The sequence below is a fragment of the Apis mellifera genome, linkage group LG3, assembly GCF_003254395.2.
Source record: "Apis mellifera strain DH4 linkage group LG3, Amel_HAv3.1, whole genome shotgun sequence".
In the NCBI taxonomy this organism is placed as follows: domain Eukaryota; kingdom Metazoa; phylum Arthropoda; class Insecta; order Hymenoptera; family Apidae; genus Apis; species Apis mellifera.
Window position 1 is genome coordinate 8,061,880 of NC_037640.1, and position 24,949 is coordinate 8,086,828.

The following is a 24,949-nucleotide window of genomic DNA, read 5'->3' on the forward strand; positions in this document are numbered from 1 at the left end:
TCTCCCCTAACATTTCTCCTTTCTTTCTCCTATTTTCTTCTTCTTCCTTTTTTTCTTTTCTTTTCTTTTCTGCGTATCTCGAGAACAATGAGCAATTTGTTGCGTAAAATGGCCGTAGCCTAGTCACTTTGATGCGCTTCAACCTTTCGGGGAGACTGGCGGGGGTACAGCCTTCCAAGCTCCATAATGGAGAGCGACTGAAAAGTGGTCCCCATTCTCGTGTCTAACTCGTACACACCAGGTTGGCCGCCTATCTAACCGTTAACAAATGACCCCCATCGCTCGATTACGTCCACGGTTCCAGGCAGAAAAGGAGGAAGACAGAGTAGAGGAGTAATGGTACAAGGAGGAACAGAGACCTCTTCTGGACGTGACAGAATCGTGGTACCCCGTAAATATTCCTAATGGGCGCCCTGCCGCGATGCTCAGAAGCTGTAAAACGAGTGGCCCCTTATATTCTGCTCGTGGTCTTCACCGACGATTAACTTGGCGGGATTAGGCGGCTGAAAACGATACAGGAGGATGAGGAGGGATTAGAGAAGAAAAAGCTCGTTGACGACGGTCCCTGACAAGCGGACGTGAAGATTATACGTCTTATGAGATGGCTCTTTTTTCATATAGATATTTCTATTTTTTTATACATACGTAATAATTTAAATAATGCAACACGTGTTGTTCATATTTTGTAGAAAATTTTTAAATCTGTTTCGTTAAAATATTCGAATCGAATATGCTTTATAATTACGAATTTAAAAGATAATAGAAAATGTAGGATTCTTTGCAAATTGAAAAATGCTCCGATATGATTTTATTATGAGAGATTTTAAGTAGGGAAGAACGAGGAGGCTACGTATTTAATATGCGCCAATTATCCCTCCAAATGGATTGTCAGAAGAAATCCTACGTAAGTAATATGTGCTCCAATGTGGGACGAAGTAGAAGTCTTGGATCGCTTGCAATGAATCTGAAAAGACTATGGAGAGCAGAAATTACGGCATAAGAAGATTGCATTCGCTGCACACCGTCTAATCTCCTCTCGTTGTCTGCCTCCTGCCACGAAATTCCGATCCATAATCATACAATTAGATTTTAACGGATAGCGTGCACTGTACGTGCTCCGCCACTATGAGCTATATCTGATATCTTCTCTCGTATTCTGTCGCCGTAGCATTCGTAGCAACACAAGAGAAGATCTCGAGATCATTGGAAAGATTGGATTCATTTTGTTCAAGAGTCGATTAATTAAATGCGAATTGTATTCTTCTAACAGTTTTATCAATCGCGCAATGATCGAACCGTTGAAATTGTTCGTGAAATAAATTTGTCGAATATAAATTAAATTCCTCCTCCTCCGAAGTTATATTATTTTTAACCGCGTACGTATTCAATTTCTCCTCTCTTCTTATACAATTTTTTACTTGACCCATATTGACCGTAGTTTAAAAATTAAAAGGGTTAAGGATGTTTTTTACCATCGGAAGATTGCGGCATTAATTATGGTGAACAACGGTTTCTTCGTGGAACAAATGTGTATAATAATGATTAACCGGCTACGTTCATTCTGAAACGCCTACTTAACGAACGATAAACACTTTTGACCAAGGTGGAAGTAGGAAATTATGAGAATCCTTTAAAAAGATTGCATGAATGGCGAGCCTGCAATTAACATTCATCATACTTGCACACTCGCAAACCTGAATACTAAAACTTCCACATTCTACGTTATGTTACATCCGCCCAAATAAGTCTGACAATCGTGCATATCGATTAAACCGTGTTTCGCAAACCGAATGTGACAATCTAATTATCATGCAGTAATTTATGAAAGCGAACAACATTTCTTTCTTCAAACTAAAACACGAGGATAAATATTTAAAATTATGTTAAACTCTTTCGAATTTCAAAATTGAAGGATAATTTTAATTTTTTTAAATAATAAAAAGATAAGTAAAAGAAATTTTTAATTTAATGTCTGGCCAAAGTGCAGAAATAGACCACTTTACGATCGATCCTTTTTTGATTATTGGCATTTGGAACAGAGCCACGGATAATAAAAAAAAAGAAAAAAAATCCAATCGTACGTGGCGGGACAGTGATCGAGAGAAGGAGGCGGAATCGAGTCTAAAACTCGGTAGAGAGGTCGGTGGCCGGCCTACCTCAACGATCGACACTCGATGCCGCACATGTCGGCCACCAGTTCAACACGTGTGTGTCCAGATAGTTCACCTTGCTCCCCGCGTTTCCGCGTCGACGTGCAACAGCGTTGTCGTTACACGGGCTGCCGCCTCTTTGGCATCGTGTGAAACGGACATACCTCGTATTTAAGAAATATTGCGAACGCGAAACAATTAAGTTGTCGACTTTGAGATTGAACGAACGAATTATTGATACGACTTTATAATTTTTTTTAAATAATTTTCCTATTCATTCACTTAGAATAAATATATCGTTGCCAATATCCGATTTAACTCTTCTCCACTGTCGAGTATGAAAGAAAATTTCAATCTATAGATAACGATCCTCGGTTTCCCATCGTATACAGAATTATCTGGTACACTTCTCTGATGGCCGCGTTCCGATGGATCGTCGAACAATGAACTTCCTTCATTGCCGCGTGTGAGATGTCTTACGAAACATTCAAAGATAATTTTTCCTTGATACACGGACAATGGAACGAGAAGCAGAGGAAGCGTCTTCTTCGAGGACTGTCACGCCATCGTATAGTTGGCGCGATTACAGCATCCTCGATAAGGGTTGCCACAACAACGAAAGGGAATCTTTTCTTCACGTGAATGAAAAAGTTAACGTGGAAGACGTTTGAATGGATTCTCGAGACGAGAAGATTTTCCTTTTTCTCTCATTTTTTTAACATTTGGACATTTATACAGAACGGATATTCGTAGTAAGAATTCATTCGGTTACCAATTCAAATTCAAATCCCAATAAATGAAATTCTCCCGTCTGCGCTCGAATATTCGAGGCATTCGGACGATTCTAATTCACGCAAACCTTGCATCCCGATGTCCACCATCCCTCTTTCTTCGTTCTCTATGTTGAAATACAAGGTGCAATGAACCCGCAAGACGAAACGAATTTCTCGCGGTGGAGGAATGCCGCAGCGGAGAGAGAGAGAGAGAGAAGCGTTTGCCCGGCGCGCGCAGTCTTTCGAGCGTTCCAACGCGATAAGATAAGCAGTAATGAGGTTCAATTGGAAGATTAATTAATTAAGACCCGCGGCAAAGGGGATAAATTGGGTACATTGCGGTGGTATGCCGGCATGTACGATGTTTCTGTTGCCACTACATTGAGCTTAATCGCCCCTAGGTCTTCTCGTTGTCTAACTAGAAAAGAATAAGAAAGCGGTGAGTTGGTACTGGGAAAAGTACTTGAAGCGGAGTTGGATTATCCATCCAGAGCGGAGTTTGTTTTTACTTTAGAAGGAATTAAGGGAATGGAGGAAATTAATCACTCTTTTTTTTTATTACGTTTATGAATTGGATTTCTGAAAAATATTTTTCTTTTTTTCAGATCACGATATCGAAGACGATATTCGAGATATAAATTTTTGAACTGATCTTTATTATTAACTTAAGGAAAGCAACGCCTGCGCGTTGTCCGTCGATAACGATATTCAATGATATTCAATACAAATGTAAGCTTAGAATGCACTATTGAATCAAAGGTTAATCCGTTGCATGTTGTATCACATTTACATAAATGGCGTCTACATTTCGCGTCGAATACCCATTATTTATATTTGACATTATAATGACATTAAAATATGCTATAATTCAATTACATAAGTATATGATATCCATTTCTCTCTATAGATATAAATATTTACAATAGAAAAGGGAATAAATAAAAATAGTAAAAAAATTAATTTACATGAATATCCAAAAAATTTTTCACGATATCATACTATCAAAAAAAAAATAAGATAAGTATCGAAAAAAATTTTGTACGTGAAAAAATATGTATATAAAGGGTGTCCCAAAATTAACGCAAGATTTGAATTAAATATAAAAAAGAATTTTCAATCTTTAGATATTTATTGTTTAACTGAATCATAAAGTACGCGTTGTTGTATCGTATAACGCTCCATTTTTACTAAACTCTCAATTCTGTTCTCTTTTCAAAGGGTTGCCAACAACTTGACGCAAAAGTGGCGGCAAATTCAAATCTTGCGTTAATTTTGGGACACCCTTTATGAACGATTTGCTAAAAATAAATAACGTGAGCAGAGAACAAGAAGAGTTACGAGCAACGAAAAATTTATGGGACAGGCAGGAAGGTTGTGTTAACAAAGGATCGGAAAAAGAACCGTCTACAAAGGTCCGTGCGGAAACGTGGGCCCCGTGTACAGTCGCATTGTAATCCAATTAAAAGGTAATTTAATTATAGGCGGGGTCCGATTATAACAGCTGCGATACATAAGGGTACCGTTCAATTTCCCTTTGCACAGCCGAGTTATGTAATTTCATTAAACGAACACACGCATCGATTGTTCTTTCTTTTAGAGATACGAAGAGATAGATCCATCGTCTTGAATCAAGATAGATTCGATCGAGAAGAATTCTTGAAAAAAGATCGAATCTAAAAATCGCAGAACGAATGCAATGACTATGTTTTTAAATTGGAAGGCAGATTGTATTAAAATTTTTTGAGCCAAGTTCAGATCAAGTCGATCTATTTTTTCATTGGGTTATATATTCGTATACTCGAAATTTTGTAGCGTTTATTTTAAATTATAAATGCAGTTAAAAAAAATTCTTGACGTTGTTTGATGATTTTTTTTAAAAGAATCTTTTATTAAATCTTCTCTTTTAATATTCTTAGGTAAACAACAAGAGGTAAAGAACCTCGTATAAATAACTTATCGATTATAATATACAGGAAAACAGGAAAAATGCTTGGTAAAATAACGACAATAACAGCTTTGATCAAAGATAAAATTATACCGTTGCAACGACAAGCGTTACCATAGCGAATCTTTGTTCTAATAATTTATACAATAATTATTATACGTTTAAACAAAAAAAAACAAGTATATAATATACTTATTATTATATTTTTATATACGTAAGTATATAAAAATTCTCGTCACTAACGATATAGGCAACTGAGCGGAGTCGAAGATAAGTAGAATTGTGCTTCGTAGATGCTCGAAATTCCACGAATGGCCTTCAAGCGATTCCGATGTCACCACGAAAGTCAAAGGTTAAACGACCTTAAATTCCCGAAACAAGTGTCGCCACGATGGTTCAAATTATCCAACAATATGGAATCACTCATTGAGAAGAAAGAAAAAGGGAAAGGAAATGAGTTATGAAGCATCGAAGTCGTTCATTAATTCAAGAACAAAACCATTTTTTTTTTCTTTCTATTCAGTTTTCTCTTAATTTTCTACTATTATCTATCTACTCCATCTCCTTGCCTCTATTTCTTTTCTGAAAATATCTAATTCGAGTTTAAAAAATTTTCCCCTTATCTAACCTCAACTCTAACCTAAATATAAATCAACATACTTTTACCGTTATCACTCACGTTGTATCTTGATTTTTTAGTGTAGTGTCACATGATTTACTTATTTATCTTCCAGAATTCATATAATTTAGTTTTTTTCATTTTATTCAAATATTTCACGAAACCTTCCTCGAGTTAATAAAAAAGTTAAAACGCGAAACTGATATTCCATTCCTTGAATTATATAAAATACTCTGCATAAAAAAAACTAAATCAAGAATTATAATATAGATCTCAGTTGGAGATTACATCTATTAAAAAAGTAGAAAAGAAAAAAAAACAACGAATTTGAAAATTTTTCGATTGACAAATAATAACAACTTGTTCTCTTTATTCCTTCGTGTACATGTACGAGAGATAGGCGCAATCGACAACTCCAGAGGTCTCTGCGCTATTTTAAGAAGCCACTGCCCCCGCATTCGTTCTGGGGACTTTATTTCTGCCGCGATAGAAACCACCGAGATGCATGCCCGGAACCTATTTGACCACAAACTCGATATCTCCCTCGTGTGTCTCAACACGCTCCGTCTACGATGAAATATAGGGTGTCTCGAGATTGAGAACAGGGAAAAAAAATTTTTTTAAAGAAAGGTTAACCTGAATTTTCCCCCCTTCTTTTTTCTCATTGATAAAAATATCGATAAATAACATCGATTAATTTTAAAATACGATCATGATTTTCTTCAATTGAACGAATAAAATAGCTGAAAATTTATGTTAAAAAGATACGCGTCACTTTATCACCAAAAAAATCAAATAAAAAGAAGAATAAATATAATCAATATATGATCATCAAATAGAAAATAACTCTAAAAACGATTTATTTTATCTGTTTAATTAATTCTACATTTTGTTTCTAATTGCAATTAGATACGATTCGTCCTAATTTCAATGGACCACCCGGTACACAGAAACGCAACAAACAGTTTTACGATAAGGGAGAACAAATATGTGCGAACACGCTATTTAAACCAGTTGCGTCATCGGAAATTAAAAACGACCTTTCTCATCTCTCTTATCTTGTGTACACCGAGTTCTTTCTAGTGGCATCTTGAACGGACACACGTCAGGCTTTTCTATCGCCCGAGTCCATTACAAAAGCTTAAGAACTTTCATCAGAAATTTCTTTTCAACCGATGACCGGTATATTTTCATATTACCCAGCGTCACGATCGTTGAAAAAAAAAAAGATTAAAAACTTTTGAACGCAAGGCGTATATTTGTCACGACCATAGAGCTAATCTGAAATTCGAGAAAGATGGACTATAAATGTTAGACGCCATTCATCATCGTTACTTATGAATGAATTTTCTATAAATCATATACTTGTGGGATATCTCCGTGAATTCTCACAGTCTTTTTTACTATTTTTTTTTTTTTATGAAAATTATACAAGAGTTTAAAAGAAAAAATGATAAGAAACTTGCAAAGTGTTTTGCAAACACTGCCCGTACAATTTGTACATTCGATATTTGATTCTTCCTTGCTGTAAATCCTGTTGAATGTATTTGTACAAGATTAAACGTTATGGAAAGCTACAACCATTCCCAGAATTTCCATATTCAATATTATACATACGTAAGAATATTTGAAAAGCTTTGCAAATTAAGAAATATATATATATAAGAATATTTTCGTTCGTGTACTCGATAGAAAAAATTTACACGAACAGAGTTTGCAAAAATACAGAAAAAAAAAAAATCGCTAAAAAGCCATTACGAAAAAATGCAAACGAAAAATAATAATCGGCAATCAATTACACTGATCTACCACAAAATTATATTTGTAGAAAATTTACTACACAAATTTTTATCGTGCATAACAATAATAAGCTTAGATCTAAATTGGAAATAAATGGAACAGGTATTTTTGATAACTTGATAATTTGAAAATTGTACATTTCTAATTGTTTTGCTTTTGAATTAAACGTTTTTATATATTATTTTAGCGAAAAAAATAAACCAAGTTTAAGAACGAAACGAGGAGGGATCGATAGTTATCGACCGTTTTTAAAAATGGACTGTATACTTGAAACGATCGATCGGTCGCTAGTGGTACGTATCGTTATTTTTCCTACTGCGTGTTCCACATATCGAACGTTGCCGTTTGAATCGAGAATAATCTAGAAATTTATATTATTAATCTTTTTATCAACAAACTTTTTCTTTTCTTTTTTTTTTTTTTTCATATTTATAATAAATTATACATATTCACGTTTGTAATAAACTTTCTAGCAAATTTGGAACACGTCCTGATGAAAAAAAATCTGGGACACATTCCGTGTGTTTTTGGATTTGAAGAAAAATCCTAATTTGGCAATCGCGATTGGCGCAATGAAATTTATAATATAAATTTTTTTCTTACGTGGAACCTTAAATGGAAATGGTGGGCAAATAATGCGTTAGTATCTCCACGTTTATGCAAGTATAAACTTGCGCATTGCGAATTATTACGACAATGCACCAGGTGCGACATTTTATTTCTTTTTCCATTTAAATGGCCAGTGAGTCAGCTGGTTTCTCAGCCGTGACAATTCTGATACGGTGAATTCGGGGTATTGCGTGTATCTCGAGTGAAAAATACGTGGAAAAAATATAAATCGAATTTAAATGTTTGAAATTGTTGTAATTAAAAAAAAAAAAAAATTATAAAATAATATTTTCTTAATAAATTTCTTACAGATATATAGAAATAAATCAGGGATTTTTGAAGCTTTTATGGCGTAATGCCACAGAGTTATCACAATTGATACGTAAGTATCTATATGACAATCGACCTCTGATGACATCCTGACATTACGAAACACTTGAGATATTTTTTTCGGGGAAAACAAGTAATTATACTTGTATTAATAATTATGACATATATATAGTATATCTATTTCGTCATATAACACTTCCTATTTTAGCATCTTGTACAAATATATTAACTCACATTAAAACCTGCCCCCATAAAGTCCCATTTTCTTGCGAATCATAACCCCGATATATAATTCCTATTTGAAAAGAAATCAATATTTTACAACCTTTTCCCTATAATCTATTTCCTACGAGCTCACTAAATCGCAATTATATGAATCATTTCTTAGATCCACAAAATGCTATCGTTCCGAGGCAAGGATGAAATTTTATCGAGCGATAAATTTCAATTACCGTGTAACATTGTATGTTGTACGAGACGAGAACGTTGACTGTTATAATATCAAAAATAAACACCATATACATTGCGTGTACATGTACGATGTTTTATGAACATTAGACTGTCTTAAAATTCAACGGGCGGAACGTTATTCTATAAATAAAGACGAATAAAAAAAAATTAAATCGTAATATATTTTATCTTTTTTCTCTCCAAAATAAAAAGATGAATTTTTAAATTTGATCTTCTTCGAAGATGGAAGCTCAAACACTCATCTTGACACATATTCTATAAATACAATATTTATTCGTTCGCGACTCAGGATTGGCTGCAAGCTAAAGGAACACGAAACTATACTATCCTCATTTTATCTTTATAAATAAGAACGAATAAAATGAAACGAAAAATCCGAGCATTTGAAGAAATTTATGATATATTGTTTCGGTGTGAAATTACTCGCTTCGCTGATCCCAAGAAGAGATTCCCCCTCTTCTTTCGATTTTTAAGGGAATAATTCTCAATTCTCTTGAAAAAGTTAGAAGGATATATAAGGAATATAAATATTATAAAGTAACTTTTATACACGTATACTATTACAGCGAGAAACATAACGAAAAGGTTTGGAGCAGGTTTTTCAGGAGTAGAGATCTGATTACTCGCGATTTACGGCGTCATCGATGGCGCACCAGATGGTAGACAGTATAACACTTTTACGAGTTTGAAGGCTCTCCCGATCGAGTTGGAGAGCTCTTGCCGCCAGTAGTGTCAACGTAACGGGATCGGTAATATCACCAGTATCGCATTACAGATTATGAGCAAGCCATATTACACACGATTGTTTATTGTTGCTTAGATTGTGCAGTCTTGTAATCCGGACCTTTATAATGTGGAAATAAAATAAGGGAAAATGACCAATAAAAAATAATCGAGGAATACTGTTGTTTCGAATGCTGTAAAATATTAGAAGAGCTTTAAGAGAATCTTTTCTCTTCACTGCTATAAAGGAAATGATACATAGCAATTAAATAATACGTAAATTAATAGTGAAAAGAAAAGGATTTTTTTTAAACAATCTGTTAATAAATAGATGGAAAAGTAATTTCTTTTTTTATTGAAATTTAAAGTCGCATAACTTTTAAAAGTTATTTAATCAAACGGTTTTAACAATGATCTCTTAGGTCAAAGAGAGCTATTAAAAAATTTTAATTATCAAATTATAAAATTAGAATTTTTTGACAAAATGTCTTTCGATTCCTTCACTATAACTTTGAATAAAATTATCGAATAAAAGATAGAGAATAAGGTTACGAGTTTCCAAACAATTTCTTGAGTCTAAATTTAACACTGGTTATCGTTAAAAACTGATAACCCAAATACATAATCTATATATAAAACTCAAACGAATTTTTCTTTATTTTTTAAAAATTAAAAAAATTATTCTATCGGATAGAAAGATAAATTTTAATAAAAATGTGTCTGAGTATTATGAAATATTTTTTAATAAAGTTGTGTATATGTCTGTATTCATCGTTGTTATTAATTTTAGAAATTAAATGTGGAAAAACTCGGTGTTTCTCCGAACTATACAATCATTTGATTGTTTCCCGATATATACCTTTCCTTTGAAAATTTTTTTATTACCGTTTCACCGATCGATAAATCGTTTTATTCCATGTAATTAGACTTGTTTCGTATTTTTACAATCTACCATGTAACAACAATTGAGGCTTCACCGGTCTCGATTCCAGGATATACCATTCCAGTGAATCATCAACCATGAATAATTACCGTCTGTTTTCTGATCGTTCCCCTCGATAAAGGAGGATACACCACGTTGCCGAGACATAATCGCATTACGTTAGAATCCGCTAATTTGTAACCACCTCGTTAGGATAAGGCGTTTATCGCCCATACATTGATCCATTCCCATTGAACAACCGAGCAATTATCTTCGATGAGCTTTTTCCGATCAATGCCACTTTTGTTCGCTAAATAAGAATCATTTATCGTTTTCGATTCAAAGAAATTCATTATTTTGCTTATTATTATTATTATTATTATAATCTATTATGTTGTTGCTTATTTTATATACGAATGTTATTTATATTACACATATATATATAAACGATAAATAATATCGTTGCAATAGTTATAAATAGTTTCCACTGTAGCTTTGAATAAGTTTAAACCGTAAAATCAATTATTGAGGCACCAATTTCAACTCTCTTTTAACCGTGTTCAATAAGTTAAAATGATAAATAATCGTGTGAAAATATATTGATACGTTATATAATTGCACATAATATTAATATTTCCACGATGAAAATTGATTGTGTTCCAAAGAGATTTGATATTCATAAATAAATGTAACTCGTGTTATATGATACATTAACGATTCATGCTAGTGTTGTTGGACAGAGATATAATTTCCACTAGACGTATATATATATATATGAGTCCACTATTTAGTTCATTAGTAATGTAATGCAGTAAAGTTAAAATAATAATATAAGATAATATAAGATCTTTTTCTCTCTTCTTTTTTTTTTTTTAATTTTAACCGTTAATTATTACAAATTGTAGTTAATCATTTCTCCATTCACGTAAGCAAATAAAATTTCTATACAGAAGAGAATTCATTTTTCAGAATTATATATTATTTTTAAAACTACAATTAAAATATTTAATAAATTGCTTTCAAAAGCAATCTACGAATCAATACCCAATCGAACATCAATCGTGTTCACCAAACATGATCAACCTCAACACCATTCGACAAAGAGGTACGCTTTCTACGCGGTTACAATGAATCGCGTGAACGCATTTCTGCACGCATGCGCACAAATTCGAGGCATATAAAACAGTTGTGTGCAAGCGACAAGTAAATCAGTATTCATAAAGCACGGCGGCGAGAAGCCGATTGAATAGGCTATCTATTGGATGAGTCGAACGAATCGAACGGAGGATGCTTTATATAGGAATGGAGAGAACGCGTATATCACGAATTGCGTCTTCGAATGGACAGTCCTCGGACGGAAACCGCGTCGCGTTCGTTTATAATGCGATACCTATTGACGACCGTCCATGGAAAACAACCTTCGTATGTAAGGTTTCACGCATACACGTGTACATTTATACGTATACGTATACCGCATATTCTTTTGTGCGCGGAGAGTACAGATCTTTTACGTTCGCTGAATGATGGATTAAAATTGATTTCTTTCTTATCTTACATTTTATGAATATGTATATATGTTTATATTTATAAACGAGATTGAAAATCTAGACTTGTATTGTTTATGAAAAAAACATTATTTATTTGGTTTGATTTTAGAAAATAGGTTATGGTTGATAGGTTTAAATTGACTTGAAGATATTTAAGGAATTAAATTAATAAATGTATTCATATTTTCAATTAATCGTAGCAACGGTATTTACGCGTTAAAAATAGTAATATGAATAATTTATGGAATCCGGAGCAAAGATGAAAAAAATGTAAAGGACAAAAAGGAAATCGTGACAAATGGAAGAAAAGTCTGTACATTTACAATGATCATGTTACTACGTCGGAAATTCTGTCTTTAATTGAAGATAACATCTACTCCTGCCTACTCGCTCGGTTGCTTAAGTTGCAAAGCAAGAAACTGCACAAAAGAGTCACGTGCAATATGATTAGGAAATTTTTCTTACAAGATAAATTGGAAAGAAATGGTGTTTGACGCGTTAAATTAATGAAATTAACAATACGTTTGACGGATATCTCTATCCAAAAAAAAAAAAAAAAATGTATAGGAAAAAAAATTTATTCTATTGATAAAACATAGATTAAAAAAAGAAAAAAATTTTGTTTTGACAGGTTCTAGTCCATTACTAAAACAAGACATGTCCCTATAAAGAACAAAGAAGACCAATGTGAGATATAAAATAACAAGATATATCGCAGTTTGTGCACAATAATCACTATGCACGCATAGGCATGAGAAAAATGCATTCTTAATATATGTAAATTCTTTAATTCAAGGATATTCAAGAATATCGCTTCAAGAAATTCTTTTTCATTTTAAAATTCAGTCGAATTTTTTTTTTTTTTTTACTTTGACAGATATTACAAAATAAGAACAAAAATAATATAGAATGAATTTGTTTCTGAAACAACATTTTATCACGAACTTAATTTCAAGTAATTTCATCACGTATATGACAAAGTATGCAAATTAAATTTTTCTTTCAGCTGAAACGATGTTCGAATGAAAATATAAGTGATATTTCTGTTTAATAAAATATTTAGAAAGAAAATTTTGAAAATATTGTTTAAAATTATTCGATAAAACTTACTAATTTTTAATATATGAGAAAAAATCAATTTTTTTACGGTAAAGCAAATTTCAAAAGAACAAATTTGTAAATATAATGAAATAAATGATGATCTTTTCTTAATTACTTATTAATTTCGAGAAAACAATTTGCAATTTTATTTATCTTTGTTTCAACTTTGAATAACGTAATTGCAGGAAATATAAAAAAATTCAATGTTTTATTTTAACATAAAAATATAAAAAAATGATTAATTTTTTGTAGTATAGAAATTTTTTAATATAAAAAGTTATAAAAATATATAACATTATTGAAAGAATTTCTCTTAATTTATATAGCTATATTTAAATATTAATAGGTTTGTTATAATGTCTCATAAAGATTGCATGAAAATATTTCTATTATTAGTATTCACCATTCCATTAACATTTCCATTAAGATTATTATCGAGAATTAAAGAAAAAAATCTGGCACTCATTGAAGCCTATATAGCAGCCTTAATAAAGAGAATCGAGTTACGCATTTGAACAGCCGGAAGGCATATCAAATACCTCCCACGGTGAATCAGAATAATTTTCGTTCAAAAATTTAAAAACAATATTACTCTGCTACTTTTCAAACTCCAATGCCTTTGTTTTTCTCTTCACAAGTAAAGTTGTTGTAATCACGAATTGATTAAATTAATGACAATAATTTAAAGATAATAAATCTGTTTAAATTATTCACAAATTGTATTATTATCTATACACTTTTTCCACTTTTAAATTCCATATATATTCTTGTGCACAACATTTCATCAGAGCATTTCATTTATACAAACGCCCTCTATATTTCTCGAATAAACCTAACCTAACCTTGTTAATCTTTAAACCTTTGCAGAATCACTGTAATCATATCGTAAAATTCTTTAGATTCGAAGGACTCTGAGCACAAGCGGCTCTGGAAATTCCAACGAGATAAATTTTTCATGGCACATCGTTGAACGCGTGCCGTATGCATTTTTTTTTTTTAAACGTATAGAGCTTTCAAAAAATTATTTTAAAAAGCACAGGGCGTGGAACGAAGTAAGGGAAGCGAACGGTTTCCATCCACATCTTCTCTACCTGTTTCCGGTGATTTAAAGAGTCTGACCTGCCTCAACTATGAAACGTGCACACAAACGTGCACGATTCCTCGTCTCACTTCTCCCTTTTAGCTTTTAGCTTGAATTGATCAAGAGCAGACGTAGTAGGCCAACCATGTGCCATCCAGAATGAAAGTCTTATTAATGCAATTTCATGTATTACAGTCGGGCAAAATTGCTAAATTAACACGCTTGCCAACTGAAACTAATAGAGGATAATATTGCGAAATTATTGCGAATTTGAAATCATTCCGCTCGATGATTATGATTTAATTGATATTATCAACATTTAATCGTGAAATACTTGTGTTTTAACACGTAATAAATAACAGATGCGATTGAAAAAAATATTTATTTTATTTATTTTTTTACAAAGAAAATATTGAACATAGATCAAAGATATTTATATATCTTTTCAATGCAAAATATTATTATTTGCCATAAATGCAGTGATAAAATAATTGATAACAATTAATCAAGTCTATGGATCGAGTGCGATCTTTACTATTCATTTTATTTAAAAAAAAATATATAAATAAATTAAATTGAATGAAATAATTCTAATTTACTATGATACAATATCGATCGATAATTTTTGTAATTTTCGACAAGAAATAAGCTACTCATTTGTCTCACTAATATTCAGCCTAATTATTTATTAGTAGGTAGGAAACTTGCGAATTCCAATTAGATCCCTGAAACTAACTTGGACTTGTCTCAATAGGGATTGATGCGTTATAAACTCTCATGAACATCCACAACTTCGAGAACAAGAATCGGTTTTCCAAATTAACACTGGCATAACCTACTTGTATAATTCACACGAGACATGGAAAACTTGGCAGATCGTATATACTTCTTAGTGTTTCATACTGTATATTGAAAACTTCTTTATCGTAATAGTATTATCAGTAATACGTTTTATGTAATGATCAGATAGAACTTTTAATTAGAGAAATCAGAATATTTCAGAATAAAAAAAAAATAAATAATATTCCATAACTTGGAAATTATTTTTAAACACGTATTCGTGGATTAATGCAGATGCAGCTATATATACATATATATTTTTTTTAATAAAATATGGGCTTAGATAAGTTTTCAAATGCTTATATTTCTTTGCCCATATTTCTTTTAATTATGCGTTTGAAATAATTATAATTATTTTAACTACTGATTATATTAAAATAAAATTATAATTATTTTGCGAATTTATACACAAAATTTTCGTAACAAAATATTATATAATTGTGAAATAGGAATATTTTTATTTGAAACTTCATCAACTCTTTTCATATACATATGGTTCTTACACACATTTAGAATCCCTTAACTAGTCGAAAGAAAACGACGAGTTAAAAGGATAAAAAAAGAAAATAGAGAAGGAGTTATTTTTAAGGAGTTAGGAGTTATTTTTATACGAATTCTGAATTCACTAACTTTGGAACTTTTGGATTTACGAACTTTAAGTTTGGTAATTTTCAGAAATCAGAAATTTAGTATATCAAGTTTATTAATATACTTTGTTAAATTTTAAACTTACAGTGTAGTTTAGTATAATTGGTGATTCAATTTATTAAACAGCAATTTAAATGCTTCTAATATTTTGAAATCTTACAAAATATTAAAAATATGAATTAAATGAAGTTCATCGAAGTATCATCGTAAGAAAGGAAATTATCTTTTAACCGAAAATTTATTAATGAAAAAATAGTTTTCCATAAAATTCCTAACCTAACCTAATTACGAATAGTTATATTATTATTATATATATTAATTAGTTATAAAATTAGTTATATATATATGAATATGAAATATAACAAATATATATATTAAAAAAAATATGTATGTGTGTGTGTGTATAGGTGTGCAACTTGTATAATAAAATATCTTTTTTAAAATGTTATTCTTCATAGAATCAGAGAAAATATATGTATATAATAATATTTAAATGTATGTAATGGAAATAAATTAAATTAATAATATCGATTAAAAATATTATGGGAGAGAAAAAGATTACATTTTTATATCAATGTATCAATTGAAAATGTGAAACAATTCTAAGAATACATTTGAAAATTAAATGCATGATGCCATGTAAAGCCATAAGTAGGTGACACATATATATAAATCAATAGTCACAAAGTCTTTTAAAATTTATATTAAAAAATATAAAGAAAGAATATATAAAGAGAAAATTTTATATAATAAAATTTATGTTATATTAAGAATATAATTAATAAAAGTAATGATATTAAAGATAGCAATAATAAGAATATATAATATAATAAACAACGAAGAACCTTACAAGATTAGAAAGTCTTCTTATTAAATTTTAATACATAAAACTTCATCCAAATTGCGACAAATATTCCAAATCGAATAAAATTTATTTTTATTTAAATTTATTTTAGTCACATTGTCATTTATGAAATTCATTTATATCCGATGATCATCATTCTGAACCAGCTCGAAGGTCAATCCCATGATTTGCGATATCAAAATAAGTAGGCAACGATTCGAAGTGGCCGATCAATCATGCAATTTAAACACTCGACCAAACTGCAATGATCGCTTAATCGGAAACACTTGGACGACGTAATAAAGCTCGCTAAAGGTGTCTATGGCTGCTGACTTCCCAACCTAAATACCAGACCACTTTGTTTTTCCTCGTGAACTGCGTTCTCCAGAGAGTTCCTATGAGTCACCTCATTCCATGGCTCGTTAAATCCCGACCCAGCCCAAGCCATAACTGGAGTCCATAGAATGGTTTCCTTCTAAAACCTGTCTTCCTCGAAAGAATTTCGACACCGTTGCCTACCTATCTCATACTTAATCTATCATCAACCGTGATCTAAATAATGTTATCCGAATTTTGACAGAATTTAATACCACAAATTTAGGTGTTTATAAATATTTAGAAATTTTTTAAAGTATTCAGAAACCAATAAAAAGATTTTGTATCAAGAGGAACAATTTCAACCATATTTATTTACGTGAAATTTTTATCCAAAATATTTTCAAAAGCAATCTTTATTTTCGATTAATTGCCCAAAAATCATATAATACACGGCCGAGTTGATTAAAATACGTGACCTCGATCGACTTTACTCGTGTTCTTTGCAACGAGATCTGCTTTCTCTCATTACACCGTCATGAAAGTATAATACTTATGCTCGATGGAGCACCGATAGATCCTCGTACAACGTATTGCAGAAGTACCAGATACGATTCCTTCTCCTCTTTTATGCCGCTATCCCCACCACCGAACAAACCACCGCTACAATCACCCGTTTAACGGACGAGTGTACAATGCAATTATAACGTATCGCTTTCGTAGTCAACTTCTCGTGCTTAGTATGTATCGCGGAAACCGGTCGCGGATAAATCGGACCGGAAACGAGTTTAGCGTGTTGGAGAAACGTCGGAAACAATCGATTGGCCGGGCACAAATGGCTTGGCCCGACAGACCTTCGTTCGAGCATGCGCATTACGTACGCGTCTCTGTCTATCCTGCTCGCTCTTTCTCGATCGTTCGCACGACTCGTTCCTCTCTCTGTTACGTTACCCATCTAAAATGTTACCAAATGATAATCGATTTTAATCCTAATTAAAAGTTACTCGATGAAAAGAAAACAAATTGTATTTTTAAAAAAAGGAAATAAAAAATAACGAATAAGTAATTGATAACAAACCGTACCAAAATAAAACATATTAATAAATAAAATAAGACTTGTTATATATATATATATACTTGATATATACTTAATTATATAGATATAATTACGTAGATAATTGTATTTGGAATTTGGAGCAATGAATAAATAGAAATTCTAATTATTATTATAAAAAAATGAATGCGATTAAAATGGATATGTGTAATTATGTAGAGTTATATAAAAAAAGAAACGAAAAAAAATATATGAAAAATGAATATTTTATAAAAAAAGAAGTAAAAGAAAATGAGAACTGAACTCTTTTTAGATAAAATTTTAATAAAAAAAAACTGTAGATTTAATATACAGTTATAGTTAGAGATATGAGATTATATATACAGTAATAGTTAGAGATTGCAATATATTAAGAAATATGCAGCACAAGTGTGCATACCTATATGAATGTTTAGAAAAAACTTAAGAGAGAACTCGATGGATAAATTAGCACAGTTTCACGCGTTCCCGTATCCCGCTAACTTTCGCACCGAAAAGCGCGTCTTGCCAAGAAAGCGTGAGAAGCAGATATGAAACAGAGAATTCTTGTTTCAGATTTTTTCATAACCTAGTTTGGCGTATTAGCAACTTGTGCTATTTTAGATCATTATTATACACCTTCGAAAGTGGTCTCTTCCTTCTTTTTTATTTCGCAACACCATGCATTCTTTCAAGGATTTCCAATATTTCTATGAATATTCAAACGTATACTATAAAGCTCTTCTTCTATAGTTCTTTATATTATACATTTTTATAAAATTCATTATAACAAATAATTGTTTGAAGTAATAAATTATCTCTTTTCTTGAAATTTATATACTTGTAAAAAATTTATTTGTAAAAAATAATTAAAAAAAAAAATAATTATCCAAAAATATAAATTTAAATATTAATAGATTTAAAAAAAAAGAGATGAAAAGAAAAATTCTTTAAAATATTAAAAATGAATAAAAGATATAATATAGCACTTTTGATATATTGTAAAATAGTTGACAAAAATCTCAAAATATCAATTTTGAATTTTAACATAATAAAATTCCCTAATTTTAACATATAATAACCAGAAGAATAGTCTATTATTACTTTATATGATACAGTCTTTACAAAATAATTTCAGGAGAATAAATAACAAAGTACAATAATCTAGATTGCATTCTTCAATTTCTATATTATAATAATTTGGCCTTAAACAAAACTATAATTCCCAATAAATAATATCAAATAACATTGGAGATTTGTTAAAATTTTTTGATTCAAAAATTATACAAATGTCTTTTTTAATAATTTTAATAATTTTCAAAATTCAATTTATTTTATTAGATAAAAAAATATGCCTTTCATAATATAAGGAATTAAGAATATTTTGTAAATACAACATTTTAAAATCAAATATAAAGAGATACTATACATTTATCATATAACTTACAAAAATAGAAAGCATTTCTTGGAAATTACAGACATGCTTATATAGTTGGTGCAAAATTGGTCAAGTTGGCCAATTGATCCAACTACTCCATGCGTTATTTATACCTATCTTGGTAATGATTAGTTCAATAGGAACTTCCTCCGTATTACCTGTGACCTCTTTTGTTCCAGTTCCACTATTTTACTATTCGAACAAGCGCTCATTATAAAAGAGTTACTACGATTCTTTGTATGGGAATACAATCTAGAAAATCGTTCTGGAGGGCAATTTCTGACCAACTTTGAACAAAAGAATGATTTTATTTACTCTGCAAATTAAATTCTTAAGAAATATATAGAATCGCGAAAAATTTAAATAAAGACTATTATCAATAACTTTATTTTTTACATTAAAAGATTTCCTAATTGAAAATATTCCATGAAATTTTTTTTATAATATTATATGTATATGTATATACATATAACACATATATATATAGTATGTGTAAATATATAGATATATAAATTATGTTTTATATATTTAAATTATATTTTATTATTAAAAAAATATATTATATTTTTAAAAAAAAAAATTAAAAAATTATCTAATACAGAAAATTTATAAAAGATATAAAAAAATATTAAAAACAATATATTCTAGTAATGCCACAATTATTGCTACAATCAGAACAGAGTATGGGTTTGAAATCACGACTCAGAATCAAAGTATCCAAGTACCGGAAGTGGAGGCGTCAGTAACATTCGACAATTGCAACTGATAAATTACATAAAGCACAATTCTCTATTAGCATATCTAAAAATAACTCTTCCAATTCAAAAAGATTAACCAGACAAAACTATATCATTTTATTTAAATATTATATAATTATTTTGACATAATTATATAATTATGGTTTGAAAATATATTTTCTCATTTTTTTCTTTCTTAAAAAGTTATTCGAAATTACGAGCATGACATATGAACTTCGTGAACACTAATTTACCAGAAAAATAAACAGGGATAAAAATCGGATAAAAAAATTTCGATCTTCTAAAATCTGCTTTCCAAAGACTCCATATGTGAGTTCCTCTTCAAGGAAAAATGTTATATGTTCAACAGATGTCGAGGGGAGACTCCAGTGACAGTGATAGATAAAAAAAGATATCACTATAACAACGATTAAAAGAAAAAGGAAAAATTTTCAAAAAGTAACGACTCTTTTGAAATGAAATTCCATTCGTTTCACAGAAAAGTTTCTGAATTCTTTTATTCTTTAATTTATAACACATAATATATATAAGAATATTGATTTTAATTTCGTTAAATAAAAATGCTTCGTTTTTTAAAAAAAGAAACTATAATTATAAATTTGAAAAATTATATGTGTTATATGTATATTTTATTATATAATAATTATCTTTAAAAAATTGAAAATGAAATTATTCATTTCAAGTTATTATCTAAAAATATCTTAATGAAGGTATATATTATAGTGAATTATGAATTATTATGAACTATTTTCTAATAAAATTCATTTATATATAATACAATCCTACAATATATTATATATTATTATTTGTTATTCAAACAAAATTCCATACTATATAGAAAGAACAATAACGCCATCTACTTGTTGTTTTCAAGAAGATCTACAATAAGACGTTCTGATTATTTATCATTTATTTCACGACCCGCGACCAATATTGCCCTCTCTGCACCATGCTGTCGGCGATATAAATAAATCGATGCAAAAATGTGTATAAACACAGAGATAAGTGCTTGTATATGTATGATTATCCCTAAAGAAAAAAAAAAAACTACTATCTCCGTCTTTTCTCGAGTACAAAAAGATCCAGAACATGTTAAATATGTTGGCGCCTAAAAATACGACAATTCTAGTATAAGATATTTAATACAATATATATTGTATTTGAGAAGCGATGCAACACATGGTACATGGTGGAAGCAACGATTAATAATCGACGCGTCAATCTCATCGAATGAATAGTCCCGTTGCGTACGTTCGAAGTTCGAAGGAGTCTGCTACGCGTCCTTTCCATCCCCATTGAAAATAGAAACGCGCAGGATCAAACCATGACGCACACGGGGGCATTTTGCCTCTGTTCAAGTTGGAAGCCAATAGGCTCTCCGGTTCGCCCCCCACGCGAGACGCAGAAACCCGTTTTAAAAGTCCGTAGAGGAATGCATGCCGCCGGGCCTTTCACCTCTTTCGCGAGAAAATGTATTTTCATGCTTTTCGATCGTGTGCACCCGTCATCCGGCTGCCTTACTCTCGTGGCGGATATAAAATTTTTACGATAGAAACCATAACTACGCACAATAAGAGAAATCATTTATTAATTTTTTTTTTTTTTTTTTTTGGAACGTTGAAAATCAAAACATCTCAACGAAATCACCAATGTTTTATTTGGATGAAAGTTTCGTGAAATATATATATATATATATATATATATATCGAACCAAGATCTAATGATAAAAGATTGCCAAGTTCGAAACATAACAGGTTCGATGTTCTCGTGGATTAAGCTGACGTGTATACATATCGTATAATGGGAATGAGATTCTTATATGTTTAGCTATTACATGCACGATTACATGCTTAAGTCTTGCATCAAAAGAGACGTGGGTACATTATCGCTGCTTGTTTAAAAGCTTGAGTGTAAACATAATAAGGTTTCTATAAATATTTGTATCTGAAATTCAAGGTAAGCTACTAGATTACTTTAACCCTCTATGGAATAAAAATTAAAAAATTCTAATAAAATTTTAAATACATTGATAAATGATAAATTAATTCACATAAAATCTCATGCATTTAAATTTCTAATAATTCAGAAAAAACATGCAAATATTTTTTTCAAGTTTTCAGTCAAGAGAAATCGATATCGTAGTAAGAAGTATACTAAAATTCTTGAGAAAATCATGAATCATGAGTGAATGATCTGTCAATATTGTAACAAGAATAAATTTACAATCAAAGCGAAACACCGATTGCGCAGAAAGTAATGAAAATCGATCGAAAATTATTGAAAGTGCATTTAAACATTGCTTTGAGCACACAAAGGTTGACAAGAGTCGCCATTTTGAAATAATCGGTAAAGAATTCAATCTTTTGTATCTTATTTAAATATATCACGTTCGATGGTTTAATGAAATTGTATATATTCTTAGTATAAGGAATACATTGAAACTTAACCGGCTTGTAAACGAAAAATCAAAAGGACGCGTTCTTGGATACATCAAAAAGAAACATGACGCCTAGAGTTCAACCTTGGGAGCATTATGCTCACATCGATCTTGTTTTGTCTGTATTATGAATTTCGAAATTCAAATGATTCTTATCAGGAAAGATATAATAATAGATTCACTTACCTCATATTTAATACCGTTGAGTCGCAACCATGTTTCCACCTTGAGACAATAAGGTGAGATGGATGGCAGAAGAGGTATTCGGGAGAACTGATATAGATAAACAACATCCTTCTCGTAGTTGGTTTTATGCACGCTGATAGCTTTGGTCGGTGCCGAGGATGGCGTAGCAGCCGCGGCGTCAGCGGTCTCTTCTTTTTTATTTTCTTCCTTTTTCGCCGCATCTTTCTCCTCTTGCTTATTGTCCGGCGGCGTTTCGTCCTTCAATGCTTCTTTCATCTCTTTCACATCTTTTATCTCTTTGCTTTCCGGCCCAGTATTTTCTGTTTCCGTTGCCATCGTCATTTTGATTATTTTTCACAAATCTAACCGATTTTAATGAAAACGAGAAAACGCTTTGTACGAGCGAGCAAGCAAACAAACGTCGACGAACAAGTTCTCGAGCGACACTGGAAGCCTATCTCTCGCGCACCACACAAACGTATGCCGGGTACTCGTCGATCCCTCTGCTTGCCGGCCGGTTCCTTCTCGTCGCTGCCCCGTTCTGTCCATGGTTCCTGTCCCCCCAGCTAAAATTGATGTTGCGCATGCGCAAGCGCCACACCCCACTGCTATCGCCATATTTAATTGGCCCGCCACCCCTGCCCGGTCCGCGTGCCGCTCTTTCTCTCTTTCTCTGTTGATTCTACCTTTCTTTTTTCATCCAAGTCCCTTTGAATCCCTCCTTTCCTCCCGCAAAACCCCCATAAGCAGGTTCGCTTCCACTTCGCTGTGGTTAGTCTCGCCTGGCAACACTGCTGCCATCACCATCTCAAGAGGGCCGAACAAACTCGCAACTATGTATTTAGGTACCCGGAATGAACTATGAAATACATTGTAATATATAATATATTTCTATTATTAAATTGTATCTCAATTTTCCTTTTTATATACATGCTATTAGCAGTATTAATTTTTATAATCATATGATATAAATAGTATTTGCAGTGATAATATATTTTTGTTTCATATATTTATTATATTTTAAATTTAGATTAATTCTAATGTCCTCTCGAGAGAAGAACGGGGCTCCATAGCGTTTTAGTTTCAGACCTGAACCAACCCAGCCAACTGCTCTTCTTATTTGTACAAAACCGGCAACGTCGCACCAGACCGGCGTAACAACGAACCCCTTTTCACGGATTACTTTTTTCCACTCTCTATCCGATAGACTCCATTTGGAAAACTACCTGCCACAACTTGCGCCGCCCATGGGTATAAACTCTCTTCGAATCATACTATGCTTCTTTGCTTTTACACTTGATGTTTTATACTTTTCTCTCTTTCTTTCTTAGCTTTGTTCAATGATCTTTTCGTTCTTATTCTTTTGAAATATCATATTGATTGTTAAATCTAAACGAGATTATTTTTTCTGTAGATAGTCGTTTCACTTAAGAATAAATATCAATAAGTGTTGCAAAAAGCCAAAATCTTTTTATTTCAAGATACAAATTAATGATCGAAGGAATAAGAATTGATGTTTCAAATCATTTCAATTATCGATAGAGCAAAAAAAAGATAAATATAAATATCGCAGTTATCATTTCTTTTATATATTTTTTTTTATGAAAATTAAATTTTAATACAACATGTTATTTTTCAATTCTATGGAATTTTTTTTTGATAGTACAATGTTTTAAGGAAAGAAGATAACAACTTTAAAAGTGAATAAAAATTTATTTACTCCTGATGTGTGTTATAATATTCCCCACAATGTTCATGACAAATGTTCATATCGTTGTTCATAATGTGCGCGTTATCTGTCGAAAACTCTTGTGTATAACAGGAAAATCATTGACAACACTCATTTGAGACATAATTAAAATGCGTAGTGTATATAGTTACTTCCAAATGATCGAAATTTTTTTTATAGAAACTTGTTGCATTGCAAAATATTGAATAAATGTATCTGGTGTATTTAATAATAGTTTCTTGAAATATAAATGCATAAAAAGAGACAAATAGTAAAATATATACATATTTATCATTCGTGTACTTTTGCGCTAAAAAAAAATTTCATTCGTCTTTTAATATTATTTTTCTTTTTAACTGAAGTTGGCACTATCAATGGCGAAAAATAATCGAATATTAACACTGATCGATCGATACCAACAAATATGATGATATAATAATGATCAATAAAATCCCTCAAATTCACATTTCAATGATCATTAAGATTATTATTATTATTATTATTATTAAAATAATATATATTAAATATATTATATTTTTTAAAATATAGGTATATATTTGTAAATATAAAAGTATACATGTGTATACCTCTAATAACATTTCTATTAAAAT

The 24,949-nt window shown here is 31.0% G+C and overlaps 1 protein-coding gene across 2 annotated transcripts in view; it reads right to left on the reverse strand.

Moving 5' to 3' along the window:
• Nucleotides 1-23,151, reverse strand: part of LOC409643 (failed axon connections) — a 31,492-nt gene extending 8,341 nt beyond the window's left edge. Inside the window, exon 1 of one of the 2 annotated variants that reach the window (XM_393141.7) lies at nucleotides 22,610-23,151. In XM_393141.7, the coding sequence (XP_393141.2) occupies nucleotides 22,610-22,951 (342 nt within the window). In that variant the 5' untranslated portion in view covers nucleotides 22,952-23,151. Of the gene's footprint in view, nucleotides 1-2,314; nucleotides 2,322-22,609 lie in introns of those variants that run through there. The other variant, XM_006563924.2, reaches the window with a different exon arrangement.
• Between the last annotated feature and the right edge of the window lie 1,798 nt (nucleotides 23,152-24,949).